At 45.9% G+C, this 22,684-nt stretch overlaps 2 protein-coding genes across 12 annotated transcripts in view; both read left to right on the top strand.

Annotated features, from left to right (window-relative positions):
* The window catches only part of LOC132591128 (uncharacterized), a 47,981-nt gene extending 28,381 nt beyond the window's left edge, over positions 1–19,600 (top strand). For 2 of the 11 annotated variants that reach the window (XM_088664009.1, XM_088664013.1), the window contains 3 exons: positions 12,165–12,248; positions 16,268–16,465; positions 17,433–19,600. In XM_088664009.1, the coding sequence (XP_088520135.1) occupies positions 16,440–16,465; positions 17,433–19,044 (1,638 nt within the window). In that variant the 5' untranslated portion in view covers positions 12,165–12,248; positions 16,268–16,439 and the 3' untranslated portion in view covers positions 19,045–19,600. Of the gene's footprint in view, positions 1–2,134; positions 3,037–9,751; positions 10,046–10,483; positions 10,726–12,164; positions 12,249–16,170; positions 16,466–16,699; positions 16,707–17,432 lie in introns of those variants that run through there. The other 9 variants (XM_088664011.1, XM_088664016.1, XM_088664012.1 and 6 more) reach the window with 9 other exon arrangements.
* LOC118081399 (uncharacterized) overlaps positions 1–22,684 on the top strand; it is a 34,915-nt gene that overhangs the window by 3,507 nt on the left and 8,724 nt on the right. The window lies entirely within an intron of this gene.

The raw sequence follows: 22,684 nt of genomic DNA, 5'->3' as shown, positions 1-22,684 counted from the left end.
ATGCTGTGCGTTAGTCTGTGAAATGGAGGGTAATAGCCCCCCCCTTCAGATCCCCCTGAGTCGAGGCGATATACTGTGGAGAGGGCAGGTTTCATCCCTGTGTCTCCCCCCACCCTGTTCTGACCCATTACGTATCCCTGCTCCCTATTCGGCCTCCCCCCCCCGCATCCCCTCCAGGCAGGCCCCTACCTCCACTTGGCAATGTTGGTTATTTTGCAATGTTGGGGGCCTAGGGGTCTGATAATGGCCGCCTTGGTGGTTTCAGTTGCTTGGTTGATGATGTCATTTGGTTTGTGGGTGTGGCTTAGATTTCACAGGAAGGGAGGGGGTGGAGGAGGGTATTATGCCACTTGAGGGCGCTGTTTGACTTGGTGGAAAACCAGGTCTATACCTGCCCAGGTGTGTGATTTGAGGGATTTTTGTCCCCAACAAAATCGGGGAGTGGCCTGCATCTTTGTGTCGATCGGTCACGCGGTGACGGAGAAAAGTGGAAAACGCAGTTTCGCGATTTTTATATGTATAGATAGAGTCTAAGGCAACAGAGAAAGGGTAGGAAAGGGAGCCTTTATTACACAGGGCTTGATCTTGAGGGGTTTGATCGAGGTGTTCGTGTTGGTGCGATACTAGAGTGGTGTCATAGTATCAGATGGGGTCCCCTTGAGGGCATTTGTGCCAATCTTGATTCCCAAATGAAGCCTCGTTTGGGTCCAACCCCCCTATAAAATTCCCTAACACCTGAATATATTCACACAAGGCAGCAGAGGTTTAGTATCAGAGTTTTTATTCTACTGGTTGGACTTCCTTCCCAGTTTGATGAGCCCCTCACTTCCCTCCACAGCACTGGCAGAAACCACCTGCTTGACTGTTGGTCTCGTTCGCTCAATGTGCCAGAGCCTGTCATCGCATGCAGTGAAAGTCCCCGACTCACCAAGGGATTGAGACCCATCAACTATCCTCACCTGGTTTAGCTGGACTGTTGAAGCTGTTTACTGGGTTGTGTCTCCTGTTGCATGCTTACGTCTTCTAGGACCCACAGGTGAGAGCTGAGTACAGGTTGGGGATTAATGGTGGACAAATTACCCCAGAAAGAGCCCTATATTTCCCCAACGAGAGGTACTACCCCAGCCCCAACACCCCATGACATAATACTATTAATGTATTTGATAGATCAGGAATAATTTTGTGTCTCCAGCAATAAAACTAACAGCCTCATCCCATGAATAAATCAGTGCTACATATCCAAGGGTGAAGTTTCCATGAAGTACAGTTATATATTGATGTATAATATCGAGCTTCTTCAGTGTGACACATATTCCTCATTGAAATAGAGGAGGTACGTCCAGGAGTCTCTGGCCAGCAAGGCAAATGGAGAAAGGACCGTAAGAGAGAGGCCTGGACAAATAATTTACACTAGGATAGTCCTGTGTCAGAAAACAGGCACGAGATCAGGTGGCACATAATAAGTATAAATAGTAATTGGGATGAGTACGAATTGGACTTTATGTGTGTCATATTCCTTTGTTCTCACCCTTGAAACCCCAACAGGATATTCTCTCCCTGCACTCTGAAGCAGACGATGGAGAAGACAGGCAAGAATTCTGGGGCGCCATCTGTAATTTCAAAAGGAATAACGAAGAAACCATTTAAATGTGTAGTGTGGAATGTGCTCCAGTCAATGAGCACAATTCTTTCACATTGCAGATAGTGTCAATTCAAACCTTAATGTGCACAAACAGAATCACACAGGGGAGAAACCATTTAAATGTATGGAGTGTGGAAAGAGCTTTAGTTTGAATCAAAACCTCAGAAAACATCAGCAAACTCACACAGGGGAAAAACCCTTTAAATGTATGGAGTCTGCAAAGAGCGGAACACTTCGACTACATCATCAAACTCACACAGGGGAGAAACCATTTAAATGTATGGAGTGTGGAAAAAGCTATACTGAAAGTGGGACACTTAGAAAACATCAACGAACTCACACAGGGAGGAAACCCTTTAAATGTATGGAGTGTGGAAAGAGCTTCAGTCAAAGTGGAGACCTTAGAAATCATCATCGAACTCACACAGGGGAGAAACCATTTAAATGTATGGAGTGTGGTAGGAGCTTCAGTGAAAGTGGAAACCTTAGAAGACATCAACGCATTCATACAGGGGAGAAACCCTTTAAATGTATGGAGTGTGGAAAGAGCTTTAGTGTGAATGGAAGCCTTAGAATACATCAACGAATTCACACAGGGGAGAAACCATTTAAATGCTTGGAGTGTGGAAAGAGTTTCATTAGAAGTTCAAAACTTAGAACACATCAACGAACTCATACAGGTGAGAAATCATATAAATGTATGGAGTGTGGAAAGAGCTTTAGTGTGAATGGAAACCTTAGAATTCATCAACGAATTCACACAGGGGAGAAACCATTTAAATGCTTGGAGTGTGGAAAGTGCTTTAATGTGAATGGAAACCTTAGAATTCATCAACGCACTCACACAGGGCAGAAAACCTTTAAATGTGTGGAGTGTGGAAAGAGCTTCAGTGACAGTGGGAAACTTCGACAACACAACCGAACTCACACAGGGGAGAAACCCTTTAAATGTATGGAGTGTGGAAAGAGCTTCATTGTAAGTTCAACACTTAGAAATCATCAACGAACTCACACAGGGGAGAAACCATTTAAATGTATGGAGTGTGGAAAGAGCTTTACTGAAAGTGGGACACTTCGACTACATCATCGAACTCACACAGGGGAGAAACCATTTAAATGTATGGAGTGTGGAAAGAGCTTCACTGTAAGTTCAACACTTAGAAATCATCAACGAACTCACACAGGGCAGAAACCCTTTAAATGTGTGGAGTGTGGAAAGAGCTTCAGTGACAGTGGGAAACTTCGACTACACCACCGAGCTCACACAGGGGAGAAACCATTTAAATGTATAAAGTGTGGAAAGAGCTTCACTCAGAGTGGGACACTTCGACGACATCAACGAACTCACACAGGGGAGAAACCATTTAAATGTTTGGAGTGTGGAAAGAGCTTTAGTGTGAATGGAAACCTAAGACAACACCAACGAACTCACAGAAGGGAGAAACCCTTTAAATGCATGGAATGTGGAAAGAGCTTCGATGAAAGTGGGTTACTTCTAAAACATCAACAGATTCACACAGGGGAGAAACCATTTAAATGTATGGAGTGTGGAAAGAGCTACACTAATAGTGGGATGCTTAGATTACATCAACGAACTCACACAGGGGAAAATAGATTTAAATGTTTGGAGTGTGGAAAGAGCTTCAGTCAAAGTGGAAACCTTAGACTACATCAACGAACTCACACAGGGGAAAAACCATTTAAATGTTTGGAGTGTGGGAGGAGCTTCAGTCAAAGTGGAAACCTCAGACAGCACCAGCGAACTCACACAGGGGAGAAACCATTTAAATGTATGGGCTGTGGAAAGAGTTTTAGTGCGAATGTAAACCTGAAAAAACATCAACAAACTCACACAGGGGAGAAACCCTTTAACTGTATGGAGTGTGGAAAGAGCTTCACCGAAAGTAGGACACTAAGACTACATCTACGAACTCACACAGGGGAAAAACCATTTAAATGTATGGAGTGTGGAAAGAGCTTCACTGAGAGTGGGAAACTTAGACTACATCAACGAACTCACACAGGGGAGAAACCATTTCAATGTATGGAGTGTGGAAAGAGTTTTAGTGTGAATGGAAACCTTAAAATTCATCAACGAACTCACACAGGGGAGAAACCCTTTAAATGTATGGAGTGTGGAAAGGGTTTCACTGTAAGTGGGTCACTTAGAAGTCACCTACGAACTCACACAGGGGAAAAACCATTTAAATGTATGGAATGTGGAAAGAGCTTCAGTAATAGTGGAAATCTTCGACTACATCATCGAACTCACACAGGGGAGAAACCATTTAAATGTATGGAGTGTGGAAAGAGTTTTAGTGTGAATGTAAACCTGAAAAATCACCAACGAACTCACACAGGGGAGAAACCTTTTAAATGTTTGGAGTGTGGAAAAAGCTTCAATCAGAATGGAAGCTTTAGAAAACATCAGCGAACTCACATAGGGGTGAATCTCAAATCTGAAAATTTGCCAAAAAGTTAAATACCTAGGAATATGGATTACTCCAAAATTGTTGTTGTTGTTGTTTAGTCGTGTCTGACTCTTCATGACCCCATGGACCAGAGGACACCAGGCTGTCCTGTCTTCCACTGCCTCACACAGTTTGGTCAGACTCATGTTCGTAGCTTCGAGAACACTGTCCAGCCATCTCATCCTCTGTCGTCCCCTCATCCTAGTGCCCTCAATCTTTCCCAACATCAGGGTCTTTTCCAGGGAGTCTTCTCTTCTTATGAGGTGGCCAAAGTATTGGACCCTCTGCTTCAGGATCTGTCCTTCCAGTGAGCACTCAGGGCTGATTTCCTTCAGAATGGATAGGTTTGATCTTCTTGCAGTCCATGGGACTTTCAAGAGTCTCCTCCAGCACCATAATTCAAAAGCATCAATTCTCCGGTGATCAGCCTTCTTTATCGTCCAGCTCTCACTTCCATATATCACTACTGGGAAAACCATAGCTTTAACTATACGGACCTTTCTCGGCAAGGTGATGTCTCTGCTTTTTAAGATGTTGTCTAGGTAGGTTTGTCATTGCTTTTCTCCCAAGAAGCAGGCGTCTTTTAATTTCGTGACTGCTGTCACCATCTGCAGTGATCATTGAACCCAAGAAAGTAAAATCTCTCACTGCCTCCATTTCTTCCCCTTCTATTTGCCAGGAGGTGATGGGACCATGGCCATGATCTTAGTTTTTTTGATGTTCAGCTTCAGACCATATTTTGTGCTCTCCTCTTTCACCCTCATTAAAAGATTCTTTAATTCCTCCTCACTTTCTGCCATCAAGGTTGTGTCATCAGCATATCTGAGGTGGTTGATATTTCTTCCAGCAATCTTTATTCTGCCTTGGGATTCAACCAGTCCAGCCTTTCACATGATGATTTCTGCATATAAGTTAAATAAGCAGGGAGACTATATACAGCCTTGTCATACTCATCAGTTGTTCCATATCCAGTTCTAACTGTAGCTTCTAACTGTCCCACATAGAGATTTCTCAGGAGACAGATGAGGTGATCAGGCCATTTATTTAAGAACTTACCATAGTTTGCTGTGGTCGACACAGTCAAATGCTTTTGTGTAGTCAATGAAGCAGAAGTAGACGTTTTTCTGGAACTCTCTAGCTTTCTCCATAATCCAGCACGTTTGCAATTTGGTCTCTGGTTCCTCTGCCCCTTCAAAATCCAGCTTGCACTTCTGGGAGTTCTCAGTCCACATACTGCTTAAACCTGCCTTGTAGAATTTTGAGCATAACCTTGCTAGCGTGTGAAATGAGCGCAATTGTGCGGTAGTTGGAGCATTCTTTGGCACTGCCCTTCTTTGGAATTGGGATGTAGACTGATCTTCTCCAATCCTCTGGCCATTGCTGAGTTTTCCAAACTTGCTGGCATATTGGGTGTAGCACCTTAACAGCATCATCTTTTAAAATTTTAAATAGTTCAGCTGGAATATCATCACTTCCACTGGCCTTGTTATTAGCAGTGCTTTCTAAGGCCCATTTGACTTCACTCTCCAAGATGTCTGGCTCAAGGTCAGCAACCACACTACCTGAGGTGTACGAGACCTCCATATCTTTCTGGTATAATTCCTCTGTGTATTCTTGCCACCTCTTCTTGATGTCTTCTGCTTCTGTCTTCCAAAGTACATCAACCTATTTAATGACAATTACATTAAGACTTGGACAGAGATTAAGAGAAATCTAGAGATATGGAGCAGATTAAATCTATCTTTTTTAGGGAGGATATCTGCCATCAAAATAAATGTACTACAAAAATTACTTTTTTTTATTCCTGACAATGCCTGTGATGGGGTACGGATGGACAGACTACCTATAAAACTGGCCAAGAGATATTTCTAAGTATATCTGGCAGGGGAAAAGACCCAGAATTAAACATAAATTCTTAATTGACATTTAAGAAAGGGGGTTCTCCCTACCGGATTCAAAACTATATTACTAGGCGGCCTGCCTTACCTGTATCCGGGATTGGTGCACATTACAGTACAAGACTCAGACCTACTAGATCTGGAAGGCTATGACAACCGATATGGCTGGCATGCTTTCCCAGGATACGATAAAGTAAAGTTCCACAAAAGCTTTCTAAATCATATTATAAGAAAACCCCTTTACATGGTCTGGGCAAAATATAAAGATCTTTTGGAACCGAAAACACTGTGGTGGATATCCCCCATAGAAGCATGTGCTGTGAAAAAGAAAAATATGAAAGAAAATTGGCCGATATATAAAATACTACTAAAGGAGGAAGAGAACCAATTGAAACTTATATTTTTATGAAGAAATAAAAGAACAGTTGGAGTAGAGATTATATGCAGTTGAAAATAAAACTTAACATGCCAGTGGGGGGGGGAGGGAAGTCACAGGTTTCGGCGAATCCCATTTTATGGTTTTGACATTGTTTTTGTGTACAAATTTGTTTGTCTGTGTAATTGTATTTGTTATTGTGCTTTCTTCCTTTCTTCCTTTTTGTTGAAAATTTAATTAAAATGTTACAGAAAAGGGATAGGGTTTGCGTCAAAATGGACATTATAGTCAGGGGAGAAACCATTTAAATGCATGGAATGTAGAAAAAGCTTTGCAATTAATACAAGGCAACATCAACAAACTCACATGGGAGATACCATTTAAATGCATGGAGTGTGGAAAAAGCTTTGCAATTAATACAAGGCAACATCAACAAACTCACATGGGAGATACCATTTAAATGCATGGAGTGTGGAAGGAGCTTAAATGAATGCACACCTTCATATACTAACAATCTCATGCATTCAATCTCATGTTCATCTGGAGAGCTGGTGCTGAATAATGATGGGCTGAGAGTCACATGATTTTTGGTCTTTGGTGGCGAGATTGGACATGTTCATGTTTGAAGTTGGGAAGAGAGGGTTGTGAAAAGTGGAGTGTGAGACTTCTTGTGTTGCTTTGGATGTACAGTTTGTTAATAAACGAAGAGTCACGTAACTCTTAGCTGATATCTGAGTGTGTCTGATGAAGTGTGCATGCACACGAAAGCTCATACCAAAATAAAAAGTTAGTTGGTCTTTAAGGTGCTAATGAAGGAATTTTTTTATTTTGTAACTCCCATTGTTATAGTTACAGGTAGGTAGCGGTGTTGGTCTGCCATAGTCAAATTAAAATAAAATAATTCCTTCCAGTAACACCTTAGAGACCAACTAAGTTTGTTATTGGTATGAGCTTTCATGGGCATTCACACTTGGTATCTGAAGACGTGTGCATGCACACGAAAGCCCATACGAAAGACAAACTTAGTTGGTCTCTAAGGTGCTACTGGAAGGAATTTTTTTTTATTTTGTTCCCATTGTTATAATTGCAGTAAAGGAACAATGAAGACACAGAAATCTGAAAGATCTTCTTACATGCAGACGGTAGTCTTGAAACCCTGGAATATAGTTTTTATTTCATAAATTTATTAAATTGTATAAGCTTCACTTCCTCATTTTTGGCTGCTTCCAGGATGAAGTGTTGAAATAAAACATTATCATTGGTGGCATAAAGAATAAAGGACGTATTTAGTGACCTAACCAGGAAAGACTCAGCTCCCAGCTGCACATCTTGCATGAGGAGGGGAGGTGGCACAGCAGAGAGTGGGAACCGCCTGAGCATCTCAAAGCAATGTGCCGGGGGGAGGGCGTTGACACAGGTGTGTGTTAAATGCATCACTGTGAGCTCGAATATCTATCTAGTCCCTGAATTAGGGGAGAAGCCATATAGATGAGTGTGGGGTGAGAGGGGGTGTGAGCTGAGAGGGTTAATAGCTCAGCAGTCGTCCTGGATCATGGGGTCTGTGACGTGTCATGTAAACAGGAAACAGGAAGTAGTACCTGTTGCTGTTGTATCTGTAATATATGACATTGTCTGTTCTGTTCTGTTCTGTTCTGTTGTGTGTCGCAGTTTCCAGCCGAGGTGGACCTGACTTCTCCCGGCTGGAGTTAGCCTTAATAAATCTTCTTTGTTTTAATGAGCAAGGGAGTGGACAGTGAGTTATTTTCTCAGGCACGAAAGGGCACTGAAATTGGACTGTTATCTGAGCTTCAGAAGGAAAATTCCTGGACCGTTTAGAAACGAGGTTTGATATTTGGACGGAAGTGTACTGGGCAAGGAGTTTTTTAGCAACGCTTCTACAACACAGCCAAAGCTGTCGTAGGCAGATCGATTCTCTGCTATCCTTCTGTCTCACAAGGCTGTGTTTATGGTTGTTTACCAATTGCATAATTGGACAACACATTCTACAGAGTGTAATGTGGAAAGAGATTCAGGCAATGTCCCAACCTTAGAGTGCTAAGGGGCAACTTCCTCCAAAATGCACCAGGTGCCCAAAGGCAGGAGCCACCTCTGGGCACTGAGGGTGGAAAGCCTCCCTCCACCTTTGCAACTAGACTTAGGAAATACTGGTACCTGCTATTACAGCCAACAGGAAGCATCCTTTGCAGCTAATAGGGTGAAGGGAGGGTCCATGGAGAAGGGGGGGGGGTTAACTCTGACCATGCCATCCATGGCACAAGCACACTCACCGTGCTTTCTTCATACTGCAATTGAATAATGGAAAGACTTATTCTAAGCCTACTTCTGAGACGAGGAAGGAGGGGCTGCAGGTACCAGGGAAGTCTCAGGAGCCCCAGGGCTACTGCTTCCTTTGGGTTTGGGAGAAGACTGTGCTTTTTGAACTGATTCTTCAGTCATGGTTCTGGGGAGTCTTCCTGCAAGCAGACCACTGTGCACAAAAACAACTGCTAAAGACATAGGAAAAACAATAATTGGAAAACGAATACAAATTGACGTATATATTTATGAAGGCAACCCTGTTTATCGTCTTTTTAATATTCTGTTGGGAGCCACCCAAAGTGGCTGCGGAAACCCAGCCAGATGAGCCAGGTAATAACTAAGAAATAAATTAATAACAATAATAAAAGTCACACATACATATAAATGTATATAATTTAAACAATACAAATAATTGTAATAAGTCAGCACGACCCCTGTGTCTTATTGTAAAGGTAAAGGGACCCCTGACCATTAGGTCCAGTCACAGACGACTCTGGGGTTGCAGCGCTCATCTCGCTTTACTGGCCGAGGGAGCCAGTGTACAGCTTCCAGCTCATGTGGCCAGCATGACAAAGCCACTTCTGGCGAACCAGAGAAGCGCACGGAAACGCCGTTTACCTTCCCGCTGTAGTGGTACCTATTTATCTACTTGCACTTTGACGTACAGTACTTTTGAACTGCTAGGTTGGAAAGAGCAGGATTGGAGCCACCGACCTTCTGATCAGGAAGCCCTAGGCTCTGTGGTTTAACCCACAGCACCACCAGTTTTCAGGAGACATTGATGATGTCCTTCTTCATCTTCTGTCCTTTTTGAGGAGCCAGGAAGAGCCTACGTAAGACCCTCAACTTAACTCTATGAAAATGATACAATAACAAAAGTAAATCAGGAAAAATACCGTAAGTGTGCAGCTGCCACCCTGCTGTGAAAGGAAACATTAATCCATAAACTCATACACAAATAGCAAGCCACCCGCTCCCGCCCCCATTTCGACTCTCCGCTGTGGGGAGGGGGGGCAACTTGGGGGGGGAGAGGGGCAATTTTCCGACGGAGCCCCAAGAGCAGGACGCCAAAGGCAGCGCCATCACTTCCTGCAGGCAGGGGCTGCTCTGCGAACGTAGCTCTAGAGACGCGCGCGTTCGACAAGGAGCCCGAAGTGTCTATAGGTGGGAAGTTTCCAGGCGGCCGAAAGGACCCCTTGAAAAGTGGGAGGTTTTCCGACGGGGAGGAGGGGTGTTGGTTGACTAACCCCTCCCCCCACTCCCATACTCCGCTTTATATTGCGGGGAAGAAAACCGGAACAGCGAGCAAGGCAGGCGGAGGGCCAGAGAGGACAAAGAGGTAAAGAGGCTGCGTGGGGAAAGTGGGCAATTTGAGGAGGGGGGAGAAAAAGACAGAGACCACCCCATAGCTGTGGGGGTGGGGCTAGCCGGGTGGTGTTGTTTTTTGCACCAGGTGACGCCTCCAGCAGGGCCCCATTGAGGATGTCTTTGTGTGGACGCAAATGTCCCCAATTGGGTCTTTGACTCGGGTGAAATAAAGCCTAGTTTCACCCCTGCCCGCAAAAAGACCCTCTCCTGGGCCTCATAGGCAGGGGCTCCGATGCCCCCCATGTTTCTTTTTCCTAGGGGTCCAGGAGATGCTCAGGGCCCCCAATACACGCAATACAGCTGCGACCTCCTTTGCAGCGCCCTCCCCTCCACCCACGTCTCTTTTTCCTGGGGGCTCAAGCGATGCTCAACTGCCCTGCACCCCCTGGGCGCTTTTGCCTTAACTTAAACATGAGGCCCACCAAGGGGGTCCCAACGAGGACCCCTATCCCCAAACAGCCTTGGATTTGAACCCAGACTTAAACATTATGCACCCCGGTTCTCTGCCGTTTCCTGCTGGCAAGAACCCTTGCACCTTGATGAAGAGACGGAGTCCACGAAAGGGTTAAAGGAAGTGAAATAGGCCTGGATAGAGCCCCCCCTCCCTCTCCCTCTCCCTGCTCGTCTTGGGAGGCCCCTCCGGATGGAGAGGTTGGTGCGCCCACCCGGAAGAGATTCGGCGTAGAGGGCGAGGGGTGAGCGGTGGCAAGGGGGGTTTCTGGGCGCAGGGGAGACTGTGGGATGGATGGAGGAATGGCAGCATCCCTGGGGGATAGAAGGCCAGCTGAGCAGCGAGGGGGGGGGGACGTTGCCTTTTGGAGAGAGGTCTCCATCCTACCCAGGAATCTGCCACTCTTTCAAGTTTACCAGAGAGAGATGGGGGCGGGGGGGGGCTTTCTACTGATTCCCACACCCTTTCCTTCCTGGAAGCTCTATCTCCTCCCCGTTGATCCTTGCAAACTACTGCATTGCATGCTGTGGGCTGAATTATAGCAGGTCAAACCATTGGTCCACCTTGGAGAGGAGAAGAGAGAAAAAGCTGGAAGGTCCTGAGAGGGAGGAGGGAGGAGGAGACCTTCTCCAAAGTGGCTCTTTGCTTCTGGAATCCCCTCCCAGGAAGTAGCCAGAGACCTTTCCTCTCTCTCAGGCTTCCATTGCACTGCATGGTTGATCGATGATGTTGTTCCCGGCCTTAATTTTCTGTTGTTGTTGTTTAGTCGTTTAGTCGTGTCCGACTCTTCGTGACCCCATGGACCATAGCACGCCAGGCACTTCTGTCTTGCACTGCCTCCTGCAGTTTGGTCAAACTCATGTTCGTAGCTTCGAGAACACTGTCCAACCATCTTGTCCTCTGTCGTCCCCTTCTCCTAGTGCCCTCAATCTTTCCCAACATCAGGGTCTTTTCCAAGGATTCTTCTCTTCTCATGAGGTAGCCAAAGTAATGGAGCCTCAGCTTCACGATCTGTCCTACCAGGGAGCACTCAGGGCTGATTTCCTTAAGAATGGATAGGTTTGATCTTCTTGCAGTCCATGGGACTCTCAAGAGTCTCCTCCAGCACCATAATTCAAAAGCATGATGATGTACACCAATCCAGGAGTATATCCTGAAGGCATTTCTTTGACTTTTATTTTCTGTGGGTAATGTCAGAGTGAGTTACAAACGGAGATACAATCTGTCATCATCCAAAGATAGTAAATCCATGAGCCGTCCCAGTCTGGGGCATTTTCATGATAGAAAATACCTGTGGCTGGATGCTCTACACCCAGGGCTGTGAATCTGCAGGCCAGGAATTGCCAGTATTCTAGGCAAGGGGCGTGAGCTTCCCCACTTTACAGACAGTATGTGAGTGAGAATTCCAAAATAACTATGGAAAATCTATGGAGAGACTTGCAGGATAATGGAGATGCGAGTATTCCTGGTCCAGAGTAGACATCCTCAGCCTGCAGCCCACAAATGCTGAGACCATATTACTTTTATTAGTCCTTAACGGGACACCAGATAATTTCTTATACTTTATTCAACAGATGAATATTTTTGAATGCTTTTACAGTGACATAAATAGCACTTCAGTTTTACTTATTCCACACAGGAGAGGCTCTGATCTGAAAGTCTGAGCTCAACTCCTCCCTTGAAACAGAAAAATATACAGACTTTGTCCTGGACCAATTGAGAGGTATGTCCTTCCTCTTACCTGGGAGACTGTATCTTTGTAGTTTTTTGCAGATAAAGTTGCTCAGATTCGGGAAGAGGTAGACTCCACCGTGGGAGCAGGGCCTGGGCGGGGGAGTGCTAGAGATCTGTCTAGTCAAGTTGTGTGGGATCAATTTCAGTCTGTTACCTCCGAGGATGTGGACATGCTGCTTGGACCGCTTCTTAAAATATGGCCAACTATTGCCCAGTCTCAAATCTTCCATTCTCGGGCAAGGTGATTGAGCGAGTGGTTGCTGAACAACTCCAGGCACGCCTGGAAGAAGCGGACCATTTGGATCCCTTCCAGTCGAGATTCAGGCCTCATCATGGGACTGAAACTGCTTTGGTCGCACTGGTTGATGATCTCTGGCGGGCTACGGAAAAAAGGTGAAAGCTGTTTCCTAGTTCTGCTGGATCTCACAGCGGCTTTTGGCACTATCGACCATAACATCCTTCTGGACTGTCTAGAGAGGTTGGGAGCTGGGAACACTTATACAGTTGTTCCGCTCCTTCCTCCTGGCCGTGTTCAGAAAGTGGTGGTGGGGGATGAGTGTTCAGACCCCTGGGCTCTCACTTGTGGGGTGCCTCAGGGTTCTGTCCTCTCCCCCATGCTCTTTAACATCTACATGCATCCGCTGGGAGAGATCATCAGTGGGTTTGGGCTGGGTGTTCATCCGTATGCGGATGATACCCAGCTCTACCTCTCTTTCATATCAGAACCAATGAAGGTGGTGAAGGTCCTGTGTGAGTGCCTGGAGGCGGATGGAGGATGGATGGCGGCTAACAGATTGAGGTTGAATCCTGACAAGATGGAAGTACTGTTTGTGGGGGACAGGAGGCGGGCAGGTGGGGAGGACTCCCTGGTCCTGAATGGGGTAGCTGTGCCCCTGAAGGACCAGGTGCGCATCCTGGGAGTCATTTTGGACTCACAGCTGTCCATGGAGGCGCAGTTGTTTTCTGCTGCTCCAGAGAAGCGGACACGGAGCAATGGATTCAAACTACAAGAAAGAAGATTCCACCTAAACATTAGGAATAACTTCCTGGCAGTAAGAGCTGTTTGGCAGTGGAATTTGCTACCAAGGAGTGTGGTGGAGTCTCCTTCTTTGAAGGTCTTTAAGCAGAGGCTTGACAGGCATATGTCAAGAATGCTTTGGTGGTGTTTCCTGCTCAGCAGGGGGTTGGAGTAGATGGTCCTTGTGGGTGTAGCACCTTAACAGCATCATCTTTCAAAATTTTAAATAGTTCAGCTGGAATATCATCACTTCCACTGGCCTTGTTATTAGCAGTGCTTTCTAAGGCCCATTTGACTTCACTCTCCAGGATGTCTGGCTCAAGGTCATCAACCACACCTCTTCTTGATGTCTTCTGCTTCTGTTAGGTCCTTTCCACTTTTGTCCTTTATTATGGTAATCTTTGTACAAAATGTTCCTTTCATATCTCCAATTTTCTTGAAGAGATATCTGGTTTTTCTCATTCTGTTGTTTTCCTCTATTTCTTTGCATTGCTCATTTAAGAAGGCCCTCTTGTCTCTCCTTGCTATTTTTTGGAAGTCTGCATTCAATTTCCTGTATCTTTCACTATCTCCCTCACATTTTGCTTGCCTTCTCTCTCCCGCTATTTGTAAGGCCTCATTGGACAACCACTTTGCTTTCTTGCATTTCCTTTTCATTGGGATGGTTTTCGTTGCTGTCTCCTGTATGATGTTACGAGCCTCCATCCATAGTTCTTCAGTCCACCAAATCTAAATCCTTAAACCTGTTCCTCACTTCCACTGTGTATTCATAGGCGGTTTGATTTAGATTGTATCTTACTGGCCAAGTGGTTTTTCCTACTTTCTTCAGTTTAAGCTGGAATTTTGCTATAAGAAGCTGGTGATCTGAGCCACAGTCAGCTCCTGGTCTTGTTTTTGCTGACTGTATAGAGCTTCTCCATCTTTCGCTACAGAGAATATAATCAATCTGATTTCGATGCTGCCCATCTGGTGATGTCCATGTGTAGAGTCGTCTCTTGTGTTGTTGGAAGAGAGTGTTTGTGATGACCAGCTTGTTCTCTTGACAGAACTCTATTAGCCTTTGCCCTGCTTCATTTTGATCTCCAAGGCTAAACTTGCCAGTTGTTCCTTTTATCTCTTGATTCCCTACTTTAGCATTCCAATCCCCTAAAATGAGAAGAACATCCTTTTTTGGTGTCATTTCTAGAAGGTGTTGTAAGTCTTCATAGAACTGGTCAATTTCACTTTCTTCAACACTGGTAGTTGGTGTATAAACTTGGATTACTGTGATGTTAAAAGGTCTGCCTTGGATTCGTATCGAGATCATTCTATCATTTTTGAGATTGCAACCCAGTACAGCTTTCGCCATTCTTTTGTTGACTATGAGGGCCACTCCAGTTCTTTTACGGGATTCTTGCCCACAGTAGTAGATCTGATAGTCATCCGAACTGAATTCACCCATTCCCTTCCATTTTAGTTCACTGATGCCCAGGATGTCAATATTTATTCTTGCCATCTCATTTTTGACCACATCCAGCTTACCATTGTACATTCCAGGTTCCTATACCATTGTACATTCCAGGTTCCTATGCAATATTTTTCTTTACAGCATTGGACTTTCCTTTCGCTTCCAGGCATATCCGCAACTGAGCGACCTTTCGGTTTTGGCCCAGCCGCTTCATCAGCTCTGAATCTACTTGTACTTGTCCTCCGCTCTTCCTCAGTAGCATGTTGGATGCGTTCCGACCTGAGGGGCTCATCTTCCAGCGTCATAACTTCTATCTGCCTGTTGTCTTTGTCCATTGAGTTTTCTTGGCAGGGATACTGGAGTGGCTTGCCAGTTCCTGCTCCAGGTGGATCATGTTTAGTCAAAACTCTCCACTATGACCTGTCCATCTTGGGTGGCCCTGCAAGGCATAGCTCATAGCTTCTCTGAGTTATTCAAGCCCCTTCGCCACGACAAGGCAGTGATCCGTGAAAAGGGAGTAGCACCTTAGAGACCAACTAAGTTGGTCATTGGTATGAACTTTCGTGTGCATGCACACTTCTTCAGATACACTGAAACAGAAGTCACCATATCCCCACATATAGTGAGAGGGTGGGGAGGGGCCAGACTGTTTATTGCTGCATTTGGTCTTACAGGAAGAATTTACGACTGTTTACGATTGGTCCCACAGGAAAAGCAAGGGGTGAGATGGTTAAAGATAGCTTTATCATGTATAGTGAGATAAGAATCCAATATCTTTGTTTAGACTAGGTCTGGAGATAAACTGCAGTTCAAAAACCTCTCTTTCCAGTCTATTTCTGAAATTATTTTGTAATAAGACAGCTACTTTGATATCTTGTATAGAATGTCCTGGGAGACTGAAGTGTTCTCCTACTGGTTTCTCTGCCTTGTGATTCCTGATGTGAGATTGTATGTTTGTTGTTGTTCGAGCCAGTAATGGTGTTGTCCGAGTGCATGTGGGACCCAGGTGGTGCTGTGGGTTAAACCACAGAGTCTAGGGCTTGCTGATCAGAAGGTCGGCGGTTCGAATCCCTGCAACGGGGTGAGCTCCCGTTGCTCGGTCCCAGCTCCTGCCCACCTAGCAGTTTGAAAGCACATCAAAGTGCAAGTAGATAAATAGGGACTGCTCCGGCGGGAAGGTAAACGGCGTTTCCGTGCGCTGCTCTGGTTCGCCAGAAGCAGCTTTGTCATGCTGGCCACATGACCCGGAAGCTGTCTGTGGACAAACGCCGGCTCCCTCGGCCTATAGAGCGAGATGAGCACCGCAACCCCAGAGTCGGACACGACTGGACCTGATGGTCAGGGGCCCCTTTACCTTTACCTTTTATGTGGCAGCAAAGTTGGCATCTGGGTTTATTGTTTTTATTTACTGTAGTGTTTACTTCTTAGCCTCTTCTTTTCCTGAAGATATTCACACAAGGCAGCAGAGGTTTAGGATCAGAGATTTGCTTCTACTGGTTGGACTTCCTTCCCAGTTTGATGAGCCCCTCACTTCCCTCTACAGCACTGGCAGAAACCACCTGCTTGACTGTTGGTCTCGTCCGCTCAATGTGGCAGAGCCTGTCATCGCATGCAGTAAAAGTCCCCGACTCACCAAGGGATTGAGACACATCAACTATCCTCACCTGGCTTAGCTGGCCTGTCGAAGCTGTTTCCTGGGTTGTGTCTGCTGTTGCATGCTTCTGGCATCTAGGACCCACAGGTGAGAGCTGAGGGGTGGTACTACCCCTCCCCCAGCACCCTGTGACATAATACTATTAATGTATTTGATAGATCAGGAATAGATTTGTGTCTCCAGCAAGAAAGCTAACAGCCTCATCCCATTAATGAATCAGTGCTACATATCCAAAGCTGAAGTTTCCATTAAGTACAGTTATATATTGATGTTTAATATTGAGCTTCATCAGTGTGACACATATTCCTCATTGAAATAGAGGACGTACGTCCAGGAGTCTCTGGCCAGCAACGCAAATGGAGAAAGTATTAGGAAATAATATTGGGGAACATTGGGTATTAAGAGTGCTAAGATAAATCATATAACCCCAGTTTCCCAGTGGCCCTTCAACATACGCTTCACGCAGAGTTTGTAGAAAAACAAAATACACAAACAGAAATTGACTTGGCTAAAATACACCACCAAGAGTTTAAAGACCAACCTAGCATGAAACCCCCGACTAGCAGTATACCTGTTTAAAGTATACAGAAGAAAAACAAAAGGTTGGTTTTCTCTAACAGAAAAACAAACTCAGAAGAGACTTTAAACTAAAGATAAACACTCCCTCTCCCAACAACTTTACATACCCACATTCCAAACCTCCTACCATACTCCCACACAACAACCACACAAAATGCTTTCCAACAGAGCCTTATATACATGTAGAGCCCACACCTGTGAGCAATTAAACAGAAATTACCAGCACCTGTTTTTCTTAAACAGACAGTATTGGCATTAGACCGGTTCAAAAGAAACTTTGATTATTCAAGAAACCCAACAGAAAGGACCGTAAAAGAGAGGCCTGGGCAGAGAATTTAAACAAGGATAGTACTGTGTCAGAAAGCAGGCATGAGATCAGGAGGCACATATTAATGATAAATAGTAATTGGGATGAGTACTAATTGAGCTTGATGTGTGTCATATTCCTTTCTTCTCACCCATGAAACCCCAATAGGATATTCTCTCCCTGCACTCTGAAGCAGACGATGGAGAAGACAGGGAAGAATTCTGGGGGGCCATCTGTAATTTCAAAAGGAATAACGAAGAAACCATTTGAATGTATAGAGTGTGGAAAGAGCTTCAGTCAAAGTGGAAACCTCAGAAATCATCAGCGAACTCACACAGGGGAGAAACCCTTTAAATGTATGGAGTGTGGAAAGAGCTTTACTGAAAGTGGGACACTTAGAAAACATCAACGAACTCACACAGGGGAGAAACCATTTAAATGTATGGAGTGTGGAAAAAGCTACACTGAAAGTGGGACACTTAGAAAACATCAACGGACGCACAGAGGGGAGAAACCCTTTAAATGTATGGAGTGTGGAAAGAGCTTCAGTGACAGTGGGAAACTTCGACTACACCACCGAACTCACACAGGGGAGAAACCCTTTAAGTGTATCGAGTGTGGAAAGAACTTCACTGAAAGTGGGACACTTCAACTACATCATCGAACTCACACAGGGGAGAAACCCTTTAAATGCATGGAGTGTGGAAAAAGCTACGCTGAAAGTGGGACACTTAGAAAACATCAACGAACTCACACAGGGGAGAAACCCTTTAAATGTATGGAGTGTGGAAAGAGCTTCAGTGACAGTGGGAAACTTCGACTACACCACCGAACTCACACAGGGGAGAAACCCTTTAAATGTATGGAGTGTGGAAAGAACTTCACTGAAAGCGGGACACTTCGACTACATCATCGAACTCACACAGGGGAGAAACCATTTAAATGTATGGAGTGTGGAAAGAGCTTCAGTCAAAGTGGAGACCTTAGATATCATCAGCGAACTCACACAGGGGAGAAACCATTTAAATGTATGGAATGTGGAAAGAGCTTCAGTCGAAGTGTATATTATAGAATACATCAACGCACTCACACAGGGGAGAAACCCTTTAAATGTATGGAGTGTGGAAAGAGCTTCATTGACAGTGGGAAACTTCGACTACACCACCGAACTCACACAGGGGAAAAACCCTTTAAATGTATGGAGTGTGGAAAGAGCTTCATTAACAGTGGGAAACTTCGACTACACCACCGAACTCACACAGGGGAGAAACCCTTTAAATGTATTGAGTGTGGAAAGAGCTTCACTGAAAGCTGGACACTTAGACTACATCATCGCACTCACACAGGGGAGAAACCCTTTAAATGTATGGAGTGTGGAAAAAGCTACACTGAAAGTCGGACACTTAGAAAACATCAACAAACTCACACAGGGGAGAAACCCTTTAAATGTATGGAGTGTGGAAAGAGCTTCAGTGAAAGTGGGAAACTTCAACTACACCACCGAACTCACACAGGGGAGAAACCCTTTAAATGTATGGAGTGTGGTAGTAGCTTCAGTCGAAGTGAAATTCTTCGAGTACATCAACGAACTCACACAGGGGAGAAGCCATTTAAATGCTTGGAGTGTGGAAAGAGCTTCAGTAGCAGTTCAAAACTTAGGAGACATCAACGAACCCATACAGGTGAGAAACCATTTAAATGTACAGAATGTGGAAAGAGCTTCAGTCAAAGTGGACACTTTAAAATACATCAACGAATTCACATGGGTGAAGCCATTTAAATATGGAGTGTGGAAAGAGCTTCAGTAAGAATGGAAACCTTAGAATACATCAACGAACTCACACGGGTCAGAAACCCTTTAAATGTAAGGTGTGCGGAAAGTAATGCAGGTAACGTCTTAAAATCGTAGAATGCAAGATGCAATGTTAGGGAGGGGTGTGTGTATCTGGAGAGTTGGTGTTGAGTAATGTTGGGCTGAGGGTCATATGATTTTTGGTCTTTGGTTGAGAGATTGGAAATGTTCATGGTTGAAGTTGGGATGTGAAAAGTGGAGTGTGAGACTTGTTGTGTTGCTTTGGATGCACAGTTGGTTAATATACGAAGAGTCACATAACTCCCATTGTTATAATTGCAATAAAGGAACAATGAAGACACAGAAATCTGAAAGCATCTTATTGCATGCAGGCAATAGTCTTGAAACCCTTGTAAATAGTTCTTATTGTATGAATTTTTTAAAAAACCAATTTTTATTAGATTTTCACTTTCAAACCAATCATATCATATCAATTATTCCAAATTATACAAATACATATCTATTAAACCAAATATTATGCCAAGTCTTTTTTTTTTACTTTCCATGCTTCAAAGTCTGAGGATTCTGTGTATCATTATAGTCCAATATAATCCCGATCTTTCCCAACAAGTCTATTCTTATTTTTCTTTCTCTTGTCATAGCTTCTGAGATGATTTCAAACAAGATTTAACACAAAGTCACTGTTTCTGTGAGGATTTTCTGTCCAGCCTCCCCATAAATCCTTGCATTCCTTTTTCAAACTGAGATGTTTCCCAACAGTCCAACACGAGCAGTCGCCATCTTAACGATCCCATAACTCATGTCCCGGCTTCTGCTCAATAAATCCACCAATTGCAGAATTGCAGCTTTATCAGGTGAGTGTCAGCCAAAAATAAACCATTAACACATTTCTTATCACAGACTTATGGCTCTCCTCGCCCTTTAACTTCTACTCCGCTCTCCGCTCTCCATGTTTGCAGGCTTAATTAAAAAGTGTGTCACAAGTCATACCAGTAAATCCTCTTAAAACTGTTCACAAAGAATTTTAACGAGCTCCAGCAGTTGGTACATCCTTGTTGTTGTTTAGTCGTTTAGTCGTGTCCGACTCTTCGTGACCCCATGAACCATAGCACGCCAGGCACTCCTGTCTTCCACTGCCTCCTGCGGTTTGGTCAAACTCATGTTCGTAGCTTCGAGAACACTGTCCAACCATCTTGTCCTCTGTTGTCCCCTTCTCCTAGTGCCCTCAATCTTTCCCAACATCAGGGTCTTTTCCAAGGATTCTTCTCTTCTCATGAGGTGGCCAAAGTATTGGAGCCTCAGCTTCACGATCTGTCCTTCCAGGGAGCACTCAGGGCTGATCAATGCCTTGTCGTGGCGAAGGGGCTTGAATAACTCAGAGAAGCTATGAGCTATGCCATGCAGGGCCACCCAAGATGGACAGGTCATAGTGGAGAGTTTTGACTAAACGTGATCCACCTGGAGAAGGAACTGGCAAGCCACTCCAGTATCCCTGCCAAGAAAACTCCATGGACAAAGACAACAGGTACATCCTTAGGGAGGCTTTAATCTTACAGACTTAGCAAAACCTCTTTGAATAGATCATCTATTGTGTATACTCCAACATCTACACAGTTTATTTTTATAACTTCTTGTTTGTTCTAAATCAGGGGTGTCAAACTCAAATTCATCGGGGGCCGCATCAGCAGTTTGGTCACCCTCAAAGGGCCGGTTGTGTCTGTAGGACTATGTGTCCACTCTTTATTATCATAAATTATTGTCACTGCATTCAATTATTACTGTTTTTTGTAATAATGTAAGCTCATTCCCGCCCCCACACGGATCACATTCCTGCGTCGTGGCGCGTGTGTGGGAGGGGATGTAAACGAGGGAAATTTGAACAAAAGGTGGGGATCGATGGCTTCCGGAGGGGGGGGCTCAACTAAACCTTCGGCAGGAAGGAGAAAGCCACTGCTGGGATTAAAAACCTGCAGATGGAAAGAGGGCTCCCCTCTCCCGCCCTGCGCACACCCAAACCCCGCTAGGCAGGATGCCACACGCTGCAACCCACCCCATGCTTTGGAGAGGGGCAGGAACATGGTGTGCAGCGCCAACTCCCTGATTTGCTTTTGCATCCTCCCTCCTCAGCGCCAGAGTCCCTTCCCCTCGCGCTGAGGGAGGGCAGCGCATTTCTCGAGGAGGAAGGCGGCGGCAGCCCCAGCGGACGTGCATCTTCGCCTCAGAGCTGCTCTTCCCCCCACCCACGCTGTTGTCATCTTCGCCGCTGCCTCTCCCTACCGGGACTGCAGGCAGAGGAGGCTTGAAAACCTCCCCCCCCCCAAAGAAATTCCCCTCCCACCTACTCAAACCGCGAGACGACTCCATCTGGAGCCCTACATCACGAGGGGCTGAGAGGAGGCGGCGGCAGAGCGGGAAGAGCAGGAACCCGTGCTGTCGCCGCCTCCTCCCTCCCGGCCGCCCCCCGGGGAGCAGCTCCGCCGGAACTGAGAAGTCAAAGGGCGGCTCGGGGGTGGGGGGCAGAGCAAAAGCCAGGCACCCTCCCGAGTGTCTATGAGGAGAAAACGGGAGAAGAGGGAAGAGAAACCCGGCTCCATCAAGAGAGCGGCTGTTGCGCTTAGCCTACTTCCCCCTCAGGTTCACTCCGCGTCCCTTTCGCCCGCTCGCTCGCCCACCTCCCGGATGCAGCCGAGGAGAGGAAGGGAAGCGGCGGGCGGCGGCTCCCCAGTGCCGCCTCACTCGCTCTCAGAGACAACAGCAAAGCCCGCCAAAAAAAAATCCAGCGCTGCTCCGTCCCGGCACCAACTTTGCCGGCGGCGCCTGTAGGGCTTTCCTACCTCCTCGGCAGGCTTCCTCCTCCTCCTCCTGCATCTCACTTCCCCGTCTGGCCGCTGTGCCACCGCCTCCCTCAGCCTCATTCGAAATTGAAATTCCCTGGCCAAGGCCGTCAGCACGGCTCCAGCACCCCGGCCTCCGCCTGCAGCCCCGCCCCCGGTTTTGACCCTCGGCCAATCACAGGCTCCAGAACTACTGTCGGCGGATACTGTCGGCGGTGGCTACGCGGGCCACATGACGAGGTCTGGCGGGCCGGATTAGGCCCCCGGGCCTTGTGTTTGACACCCGTGTTCTAAATACTTCGACCGTCCATAGGGAAGGTGTTAAGTGTCATCTTGAAATATATAAATAAAAAGAAATTCACTTCCCTTTTTGTTCAGTCCAGCGTATCATTTTCTTTCTTTAATATGGTGTTTCCTTGACTCTCTTATCACTCAGAGGCTGGAATTTCTGGCAGTATCTTCCTCCCCATGATTTGAAGCATGTCCATAAATTTAAATCCAATTATTCCTCTTAAATCATGGAACTCGCGCTTGAACAGGGTGGCCTCCAGGAGTTCCGGCCCCCATGGGTGCTCGGCCCAGGCCCCCCCACCCCCTCAAAAGGTTGGGGTGGGTTAAGGGGCATCTGCGGGCCAGCGGCCCCTCCCGTCGCCCCAGGAGGGTGGGGAGGCTGCTTTACTCCCCCAGCAGCCGCCAGATTCCCCCATGGGGGTCGGGAGAGTTGACCACCGAGTGTGCCGCCTCCGTGGGATGCACCAGCAATGAGGAGGAGG

The sequence above is a fragment of the Zootoca vivipara genome, chromosome 2 (assembly GCF_965207765.1).
Source record: "Zootoca vivipara chromosome 2, rZooViv2.hap1.1, whole genome shotgun sequence".
Taxonomy (NCBI): domain Eukaryota; kingdom Metazoa; phylum Chordata; class Lepidosauria; order Squamata; family Lacertidae; genus Zootoca; species Zootoca vivipara.
Note: the sequence above shows the minus strand (reverse complement) of the source record. Positions and strands in the feature narration are given on the sequence as shown.